This window comes from Vitis riparia, chromosome 3 (genome assembly GCF_004353265.1).
Source record: "Vitis riparia cultivar Riparia Gloire de Montpellier isolate 1030 chromosome 3, EGFV_Vit.rip_1.0, whole genome shotgun sequence".
In the NCBI taxonomy this organism is placed as follows: Eukaryota; Viridiplantae; Streptophyta; class Magnoliopsida; order Vitales; family Vitaceae; genus Vitis; species Vitis riparia.
Window position 1 is genome coordinate 3814384 of NC_048433.1, and position 10748 is coordinate 3825131.

The 10748-nt window shown below is 35.3% G+C and overlaps 2 protein-coding genes across 4 annotated transcripts in view; one reads left to right on the forward strand and one right to left on the reverse strand.

The window, feature by feature from the left end:
• The window catches only part of LOC117911289 (phosphatidylinositol 4-kinase alpha 1), a 34777-nt gene extending 30074 nt beyond the window's left edge, over positions 1–4703 (forward strand). For 2 of the 3 annotated variants that reach the window (XM_034825594.1, XM_034825595.1), the window contains exons 21-26: positions 543–715; positions 811–1006; positions 1202–1342; positions 3416–3624; positions 3922–4083; positions 4184–4703. In XM_034825594.1, coding sequence (XP_034681485.1) covers positions 543–715; positions 811–1006; positions 1202–1342; positions 3416–3624; positions 3922–4083; positions 4184–4442 — 1140 coding nt within the window. In that variant the 3' untranslated portion in view covers positions 4443–4703. Of the gene's footprint in view, positions 1–542; positions 716–810; positions 1007–1201; positions 1343–3415; positions 3625–3921; positions 4084–4183 lie in introns of those variants that run through there. The other variant, XM_034825596.1, reaches the window with a different exon arrangement.
• Positions 4704–8496: 3793 nt separating this feature from the next.
• LOC117911787 (polyol transporter 5-like) lies at positions 8497–10528 on the reverse strand. Its single transcript, XM_034826203.1, has 2 exons — positions 10301–10528; positions 8497–10120 (listed from the first exon to the last, which is right to left on the reverse strand). Exons 1-2 carry the CDS (start codon positions 10449–10451, stop codon positions 8685–8687), a joined length of 1587 nt encoding a protein of 528 aa, XP_034682094.1. The 5' UTR covers positions 10452–10528; the 3' UTR covers positions 8497–8684.
• Between the last annotated feature and the right edge of the window lie 220 nt (positions 10529–10748).

The following is a 10748-nucleotide window of genomic DNA, read 5'->3' on the forward strand; positions in this document are numbered from 1 at the left end:
TTGCCTTTTGTGTTCTTGTTTATGTTCTGTTTGGTTTCTGGGAAATCCCAACAGAAGAAATGAATACTTGGAATTTTATGGAGGGTCTGGGGGTGAAATGCATCCCGTTGATGTGCGATGTGTTGTCAATTTTGGCCAACACAGGGGGATAAAATCCTGAAATATCCAAAAAATAATGAAATATCATGAAAATTGGTCAAAAAATAAATAAAAAAAATCACTGGAAATTGCTGAATTTCTGTTGGACTGACTTTTCCTTGCATTTTTTCTTTCGGAGCCGACTGATAACTGATATATCTGTCAATATATTGGAGAATTTCGCTGATATTTTATTCCTTGCTTCTATGGTATCAATTCTAACACCAGGATACACTGTAGTTACATATGTAAAGTTAGCAGCTAAAAAATGTTCTAGAATTTTACATCTCTAAAATTGATGAATTTGTGGATGAATAATGAAATTTCTATTTGATTTACCCTGTATTTCTAAAAAGTGTATCATTCCTTGCTCAATTACTTAGATTTATTCTCTATTGTTTCAGAATAGTTCATTTCAAGCGTTATTGCCAGTTGTTAGGCAGCGAATTGTTGATGGTTTCACCCCCAAAGCCCTTGATTTGTATAATAGAGAATTTCGTTTCTTTGACCAAGTCACATCTATTTCTGGTGTACTTCTGCCACTTCCGAAGGAAGAACGACCAGCTGGTATCAGGAGGTATTATTCTATATTGGGAATTCATAAGCCAGTTGTTTGTGTCTGTGTATGGTATTAGCAGTTGAGGTTGGTGCTTTTTTAAATGGTTGCAACAGGGAATTGAAGAAAATTCAAATGGAAGGAGAAGACCTTTATCTACCTACTGCTACTACTAAACTTGTCAAGGGTATTCAGGTGGATAGTGGGATAACTTTACAGTCAGCAGCAAAAGTTCCAATTATGATTACATTTAATGTGGTTGATCGGGAAGGGAATCATGATGATATAAAGCCCCAAGCTTGCATTTTCAAAGTAAGCCTATTTACCTTTTTTCACCCTTTTCTGTGTGCATCAAATCCTTTTTGTTAGAATCAACTTAGCAATTGTGATTTGAAGAGAGCTGGCCCTATGTGAATTTATTCAGTCCTATGTTCCTGATGTGATAACTCTCCTTAACTTTTGCTTCTGAAATATTGCACATGGCTTGACTGAGCTCCTCCATTGCAGGTAGGAGATGATTGTCGGCAAGATGTGCTTGCTCTACAAGTGATTTCTCTTCTTCGAGACATATTTGAAGCAGTTGGACTTAATCTCTATGTGTTTCCTTATGGAGTTCTCCCAACTGGCCCAGGGAGAGGGATAATTGAGGTGAGATTGTATATGCTACGTTACTAAAATTTCATTAAGGAATGTGTGTGTGTGAGAGAGAGAACGTGTTCGTCATCTCTATATGATGCTTTCATGTGTGTATGTTTGTGTCTTGTGTGCACAGATGTGATGGTCAGTTTGAAATTTTTTTACCTGAGAAATTTTCAGACCATAATTGTGAACTAAGTCAAGTTAACATTATTAGAATATGCTGCCAAACATGCTATTGAAACAAAAATCAGTTTATTACATTGTGAAACTATGTTTGTTCTAGATTATTTGCTGGTTAATCCAGGATTTTCTACCAGTGTAACTAGGTATTTGCGGAAGTTTCCTTGTGTGGCTTTATTTCTGGATCCAGTTGCAAATTTCCGGCTGATTTCTATTCCCATCTAAATTATCCTCAAAGATTGGGTTGGGGCTCATTGTTTCAATCTAATTCTACTGAATTTGCAAAACTTGATTGTATTTTAGAAAATGGTGTTTCTCAGTTGGATGCTTTCCCCATGTGGTGGAAAATCTTGCATCGACCCAACCTCTAAACCTGGGGTTTATGGATTTCTGTTGCCTGGCATTAGCCATCCCTACCTTTGGTCTCTCTTGTGCAGGATTTCAACCTGCCAAGACCTGAAATTTTTTTAAATGTATACCTGCCCACCTGCGTCAATTCGAGTTGGCTATGCTTTCCTTTGTGACTAGGCTCATCCAACCTAACAGCTATGGTGCAAGAACTAGTCTAATCCCAAGGACATGAGACAGAATTATTGAAGTGCTTATTTTTTTTGGACACAGGGAATGACAGAACCAAGGAATTTTTTAATCCTTTAATTTTCCTCCTATAATGTAAGCCAAAATGAAGAATGTAACATGGTGTGCCTGATATTGGTCCATCACTTGCATTGCAATGTCATGCATGGAAGCAGGTTGACAAAGTGTGAAGAAATTTATACTGAACTAGGATTACATTGAACAGTGGGTATGCATTGAACAGTGGCCTGTTGGACACAAAATACACCCCATGTCATGCCATATCTAACACAATGCTCTAAAAAATTTGAAATATCCATGTAACTTAGCTCTAATAGTGGACAATATAATTCAACTCGGCTGGATGTTGAATTCTTGCTCTTTCTCTGGTTACAGGACCAATTAGTTAGTCTATCGAATTTTTTGTTTAAGTATCCATAGTTCGTCCTAATTCTAGTTTATTTCTTTCAATTGTATCATAATTTTCTTGTCATGGATGTTAATGAATGCATGATTAAACGCATGACCCAATAAGCGGACCCTTGTTTGGTTCAAACTCTGGACTGTTGTGAAAAAACATTGTACTAAATGCAATTTCTTGTATTGTCTTGTCTTGTCTAACAGGAGGCTTACATGTTTTTTTACGAACATTGTTTCCCATGACATGATGTGGGCAACTCAGTTGCAATTTCCTTATAAGAGAGGTCAACTGGTCAAGTTGCACTTAGTGGAAGAAAAGATAAAGGAGAAAGTAGTGGTGATGGCAGCTTTTCTTGTGCTTTGTCCAGTTTTTTAGTTAACTAGAAATGGAATTTCCAGTTGTCCTTCAAATCTTATTAATTCTATTGCCAACTCACAACATGACCTATCTCATGGAAGATCCATGAAATCATTGAAGAAAGTTTTGGCTTCCTGTTTTATTATTCAGAAGAGTGAGGGAAAGGAAAGGAAAATGTGTAAGATACTAGTTTTCCCCCCTTCATTGATCTTTTCAGAACCAAATATGGATCAGGGCTCCTCTTCTCATGAAATGAGCCTTTTGGAAATTTTAAATATGAAAAATAATGAATAAATTTGGTTGGAGAATCATGTTTGACTCTGATGATTAAAGCAATTTGTTCAGGTTAAGTACCCTTATCAATTCACCTTCAAGTGTCTCAGTGAACAGTCACTTCTACTCCCATTACTCGGTTCACCATTTCTACCATATTGATCATGAGTGACTTTTCTCTTAAATATCTGGAGGATCAAGTTAATAATACTTTTAATTTTGAAGTATTACATATTGGTTTTTGTATGTTCTCTTGATACATTTTTATTTTGCAGGTTGTGCCTAATTCACGGAGCAGAAGTCAGATGGGTGAAACCACTGATGGTGGTCTGTATGAGATTTTTCAACAGGACTTCGGACCAGTTGGGTCTCCCAGTTTTGAAAATGCACGTGATAACTTCATTATTAGCAGTGCTGGTTATGCAGTTGCCAGCCTAATACTTCAACCTAAGGATAGGCACAATGGGAACCTTCTTTTTGACAAGTATGCTCTATTATTTCTAGATATATTTAAAAAAATATTATACTGCAATTTCTCGAGCAATAACATCCAACAAATTAGGACTTACCACTGCTATCATGATAAATTGAACAGGTTACTATCATCAGATATCTCTCATTGCACAACTCCCAAAATTCTACTTGCAAGAAATATATCTTGAAAAATAAATATACAAGAGTACTTATATAAAAGATGGCCCATATAATCGGCATTTGACTATATTGCCTGTATAAATACTGCAGAAAATGCAAGTACCAATTAATAATCATGTTCATGCAGGGAGGGAAGGCTTGTTCATATCGATTTTGGTTTTATACTGGAAACTTCACCTGGTGGAAATATGCGATTTGAAAGTGCCCACTTCAAGCTGAGCCATGAAATGACTCAATTACTTGATCCATCTGGGGTTATGAAAAGTGAAACCTGGTACAAGTTTGTAAGGTAAGAGAAATGATGCTGCTCCTTGTTATTTTTCATGTTCCTTCCTTTTCTGTTCCGTATCAAATTTGAAAGCTCTCCTGTGTATCATATATGATCTCAGCTTGTGCGTGAAGGGCTACCTTGCTGCCCGCCGATACATGGATGGGATTGTGAACACGGTGTTGATGATGGTAGACAGCGGATTACCCTGCTTCAGTAGGGGTGACCCCATTGGAAATCTTCGCAAGAGATTTCATCCCGAGATGAGCGACCGTGAGGCAGCCAACTTCATGATCCGCACATGCATAGATGCCTACAACAAGTGGACCACTGCTGGGTATGATTTGATACAATACTTGCAACAGGGCATCGAGCAGTGAAAGAAATTTTTTTGGGGCAGGCCTTTTAATGTACATTGTGATCATAATTTTATAGTTGTTATGGTATTATTTGTTATATCTGCAATTTTTCCAGAGGGATTTCCACATCGTGAATGCAGAGGAGTGTTAGTGAAAAACGGTAAACATGGAATCGAAGTTCTTTGTAACCTAGTAGTGGGATTCCTCTCGAGGTTTGTAAAGGTACAGTTTATAGCTTCTATTTATTTTAAATTTAATGGAATTCACATTTTATTGCAGCCACAGTACAGATCATTTTACTTCTGAAAGCTCAAAAATGATCCTACCCTTTGACACCCAACAAGCTCCATTTCAACTGTAGATTAAATTATTCAATTGCATTTGAGTCTGTTCTTCAAGGGGCCTGTTTTCCAGAGAGGGGTGTTAAGAATAATGCTGCAGGATGGTGCAGTGGCAGCGGCTACATTGTGAGTGATTTGTTTCTCTTTGAAATTTTAGTGAATGATAAGGACTTTGGAACTATCCATCTTCGACTTGATCGCTCTGGGTTCGTCTGAGATTCATAGGACCTGTTTGAAATTGTTTTTAAAAATGATTTTCAGTTCTCCATATTTTAGAAGAGAAAGCAGTTTTTCAATTTTAAAAACACCTTTTGACAAATTTTTGTTAACAAATGAATGCTTTGGATCTCTTTGGGAAGTGGTGTAAAATAACCTTATTTAAATTTTTGTAGATCTTTCCTTATTTCAATGACATTTTTTTATTTTTTATTTTTTTTTACCCTAGGAATAAATTTTTCTCAGGTCTGCAAAGGTTCAAGGTAAATAAATTTGAAATTTTCAAATATCATTTTTATTTTAAATCAATATTTTCATGGAGAGATGTTACTTCTTCTAAGTTCCAAGTTCCAACTACCTCCACCCTAGACTTGTAGGCAGGTAGACTTAGCCATCCAATATTCAAACCAAACAGTTGCCTAACAGAAGATCATCTCAGAGTAGCATGAGAAGTCTTCATCTTTCGGTGCATTATGTGTACAAGATTCGCATGCTCCATTATGTCCATAGCCTGCCTGTCATTTTTGTCTCTGTCCCTTTTAAGTAAAACTATAAAAAATAAACAAAAAGTGTCATACCTTCAATTTGATCCCACCAATTGACATGTGGACTATATATCTCTCCTTTCTCCATAATATTTTATTGAATAAAATTTAATACAAATAAACAAAATTAAATATAAATAAATAAGATCAAGATATAAAAAAAATAAAATTAAAATACAAAATAGACGAAACACACTTTAAAATTCAGATGGGATGACCATCCGGAATCTTTATCCATATGCTTCACCTTTATGAAGCCAAAACAGCCTTCTCTAATATGTTTTACACCATGGATGAGTTGGGATACATTCCCTTTTTTCTATTTTTAAAATTTAATAATAAAAAAAAATTATATTAAATACGAATAGTCTTAGTGGTTTACATTGACGAGATAATGATTTTTAAAAAACTATTTGAAAATTTAAAGTAACTTTTAAAAATATAAAATAAATATATATTTTTTATACAAGATATTTTATTTTTGTATAAAATATTTGTAATTTTAAAAACAAAAACCTACAAGTGTATCCAAACAACATTAAAGTATCATTTGGATATACTTTTTTATTTTTTGCTTTTAAAAATAATAAATGATAGTAAATATACCTGCGACCATCTCCATCATGGAGAAAGAGAACACCACTCAGTGTTTCGAAATTTTTTCTTTTGGCCAAAAGTATTTATGATCGAAGTTGAATGGTCAGTGCTGGTTAAAATAATTGGACAATCGCTGGCTAGAATTTAAAGAAAGTTCAATATTTGAATTTTTCTTTTCATGCCACTTGAACAAAAGTTTGAGTAAAATTTAATGGGAAAAGATCGTTTCAATTTCCATGCAATTGTAATAGAAAAACCACAAATAATAAGTAAGTTTGGTTTGAAAAATGCAAGAGAAAATGTGAAAAATAAATAAATAAAAAGGAAAAACAAAAATTTTAGTTAATAAATTATTTTTATATGTTTTTTCAAACTTATCTCACTTATTTTCACTTATTATATAAAGATTAAATCATTTTAAAATATATAAATTTTAAATCAAGTTTAATTAGATTTGATTTTGTTTTATATTTTTCATAATAAAATCAAATACGAGAAAATTATTTTCCTTAGTATACTTTTCTTTTTTTGATATTTTTCTAGAACTAACTGTAATTTAAGTTTATAAAATCCAAAAATCGTACATGTATCTAAAAATAATTAGGATTTTGTGAAAATGAAGTTACTAAATTTGACCATTCAAGTATCACATATTAATAATACAAGTACTATTTTTCACCATCTCAAATACTACTTTTACTAGATGAACGTATGAAAAACCATCTATAAAATTTCATAAATAAAAGCTCAACAAATATAAAAATCACAATTTTAATATATCATACAACAATTTCACTAAATATGACAAATAAATTTATTTAATTTCATTCATACCTCACCAGGTTGATTATGAAAATACTAAATCACCCCTATTGACATATTTCATATACAAGATTTATTTTTATTTTTTAAATATTAAACACACTAATCTAAAATCTTTTTACCTAAATCTATAAAAAATAAATAAATAAATTTTATAAACAAAATAGATTTACAAATTTGAAACTAAATTCACTCTCTAAGAGTTTGATAACATCCCTAATTATGTTTGCAAAATTTTTAAAATTTGAGGTATTAATATCTTTATTTTTTTACAAACAATTTTTACAATTTTTTTTAACACAACTTTCTAAAGGTTTTTACATTTTGTATATGATTTTTAATATTTTTGTTTTTAAAATAGAAACATAAACATTTTTTTTTATTTTACTGAGAAATCAAACCCCAAAAGGCTATGAATTGCAAGCCATGAATAGCAATGAGCTAGAAATAGAAAGCATTTTGAAAATAACATGATTTGGACATGGCCACATGAACCCATCTTCTAAATTCAGTGAATCTCCCACCGAACCAATCCAAAAAAACAAAAACATTTTATTTTATGAAAACAGTCAAAATGTTTTAGTTAAAACTAAAAGCAATTCTATTGGGTTCACTCAATCAATGGAAACAGATCTCACAATTATTGTTACTTTTTTAAAAACAAATTCGTACCATTGAGAAAGGTTTCCAAATCCAAAGCCTGATTTTCCTTTTGGCCCCAAGGGAAGGCACATACAAAAATAATATCACCATCCACCCAGAAAACAAGTGGCTCTCTCTCAATGTACCAGCCCTTCCCCTCCTTTCCATTCCAACTTTCACTTCCTTAATAATTGGACTCTCTTTTCTTCCACCCCAAAAGGAAAACTCTTTCCCATTTCCAGTAATTTTCTTGGGCCTCAAACGCATACCGTTTCCAAAACTTGCCAATCACAAACAACATCTCCTCCACCCATTTCCAAACAAACTTGTGATTAATAGCAATATTTTAATTAAGAAAATATTAGGTTTAGAAACGGCTTATCCCATTAATCAATTAAGAGCTTATTTGAAAATATTCCGTAAAAAATATATTTTAATTATTTCGATTATTTTGGGATTGTTTAAAAAAATAATTATATAAATATTAATGTCGAACAGTAATAAAATACTTAAAAATATAAAATAAAAAACTAAAAACATTTTAGTTTTCCCTAAAAGGCTTTATTTGAGAATTAAATATTTTTAAGGAAACTTAATATCATGGACTTAGGATTTTTATAAGTTCACTTACGGCACTTAGACAAATTAAAACACTCGACGTCCAATTGTAATGGAACTCTAGCTCATCAGGCCCCACAATGAAACTATAGCCCGTAACACTAGACATACTTCTTTTGAAATTTATGTTAAGAAAAATATTATAAAAATTCATATATTAAGCCATTTCTTCTAAACGTATTTCAAAGTATGATTAATAAATTTGTAAAAGTTCATTGTATCATACGAGTTTTATTTTCGGAACATAGAAAATGAGTAATGAAAACAATAAAGCGCTTTGAGAAAACAACTTAATTCAAAGTGAAAGCAATGTATTTTTAACTTTGAACTTTTTTTTTTTTTTTTTTCATTCCATATTCAGCCCCCTCTCACATCACTATAAACTTATTTTGAAAATATCAGACAAGACAAGAGGGGAATACATTTGTCATTATATAAAAAGTTTCCTACTAAGCACACCCACAAATTTACCAAAAAACCCATCATCCATTAGTTCCTAATTGGATCTGGCCGTTAATGTGATCGTTGCTGTTACCGCTAGTGTCGTTAGTAGATGACTTCTTCTTATTCCAGCTGGAGTTGGTGAACAGTATCTCCATATCTTCAAGGCTTCTGCCCTGTGTTTCCGGTAGCCATGTATAGAAGAAAATCCAACCGACCAAAGCGACGCCGGAGTATAGGAAAAATGCCCCTCCAATGGTGATGGCATCGTACAGTGAGATGAAAGTCATTGAGAGGACGCCACTTGTCACTCGGTTTACGCCCACCCCAATACTGCAACCCTGGGCTCGTAGCCTCAGTGGGAAGATCTCTGAGCTGTAAACCCACGTGATTGGCCCCATTCCGATGGAGAAGAAAGCCACGTACGATAATACTGTGCAGAGACTCAAAGCTACGGCCCAGATTAACTTGGTGTCTGAGTGGTCGATCACGGTCAGTCCCACTCCTAGGGCCGCCAGTGAAAAGATCATGCCTGCGACGCTGGTTAGAAGCAGCGGTCGCCGTCCGACCCTGTCGAGTAAGAAAGTGGCGACAAGGATGAAGCAGGTTTTGACGAATCCGACGGCGACGGTGGCGAGTAGAATGTGGTCGTTATCTTTTATGCCTGCCTTTTCGAAGATTCTTGGGCTGTAGAGGACGACGGCGTCAATGCCTGAGGCTTGTTGGAAGAAGTGAATGCCGACGGCTGCAATGAGGATGCGGCGGACGGAGGGGGTGGGAAAGATGAGAAGCTCTCTCCAGACGCCTTCGCCGTGGCTCCTCTTGGGGACTGCAACGACGTCGTCAGTGCACTCCTCTGGGATGCCGGCGGCCTCTTTGATGTCAGCAAGTCGTAGTTGGGATTCTTCTTTGGAATCGGATGTTTTGTCAAGTACTCGCTTGGCCAAACCGAGTTGACCCTGCATGACTAGCCAACGAGGAGACTCGGGCATGGCGATGACGACCAAGGCGAGGAAAACGGAGGGAACTGCACCGATGCCAAGCATGAATCGCCAGCCAAGGTTAGGGCGGAGCTTGGAGAAGCCGTAGTTGGAGATATAGCCGAATAAGATTCCAGCGTTGATGAAAACTTCGGGGAATGAGGTGATGAAGCCACGTGAGGACGCCGGAGAAACCTCTGCGGCGTAGACAGGAGCTATCATGAGGGCGTAGCCAACGCCGATTCCAGCCACCAAGCGGCCCACCATGAGAAAAGCATAGTTGGTAGCGAAGCCCATGAGCAGAGCCCCGAGGAAGAAGATAACAGAGGCCAATACTATCGTGTATCGGCGACCGATCCAGTCTGAGGTCCTGCCGGCGGCAGCAGAACCGAATAAACAATACACGTTGAGGATTCCCACCAGAATTTCGACTTCTACATCGCTGATCTTGAGGTCCTTTTTGATATATATGACCGCTCCACTCATTACTCCAATATCTGAAACACAGAAAAAAATTAAATAAATAAACAAATTTTAAAAAAAAATCAGTACAGAGTCTAAACACCATATCATAGTGTTTGGTTCCACTGAAAAAAAAATATATACAAACTATACCAAGACATACTTCTTTTTTTCCCATAAAACAAACCACCCCATAAAAACCCATCTGAACTCACCATAACCCAACAAAATGGAGGTCATGGAAGCCAAAATAGTACAAGCAATGGCATACTTGTTTCTTCCTTTCTTCTTAGGAGCATCAAACTCCGTCACAACCTTCTGGGCTTCGCCATGGACAACACTACTCTCTTCCTTCCCTGTAGCCATCTCAGTTACAGGTAAAAAGAGAAAGGAGGAAGAGAAAGACAAAGAGAGAGTGTGTGGAATGCAGTATGCAGTTGGGATAGAGAGCTCTTATATAGAGGAAGGTTGAAGACCACACAGCAAACGAGGGAGAACTCACTCATTTTCACAGTGTAATAAGTCAGGGAACACGTGGACAACTTGTACCACCATTTTAATCTACGGCAGATTCACCGAATCACATGTAAGTATTTCAACAGCCTAATATTTAAATTATTCTATAATTAGTAATTACCGACTAATTATATTTTAATAACATAA

Bases quoted from the DNA above. Each gene is read 5' to 3' on its own strand.
- LOC117911787 (XM_034826203.1), bottom strand. From the start codon at position 10,451: ATGGCTACAGGGAAGGAAGAGAGTAGTGTTGTCCATGGCGAAGCCCAG. The intron at 10,121-10,300 runs GTGAGTTCAGAT...TCTGTGTTTCAG, and splicing joins CTCCATTTTGTTGGGTTATG to ATATTGGAGTAATGAGTGGA.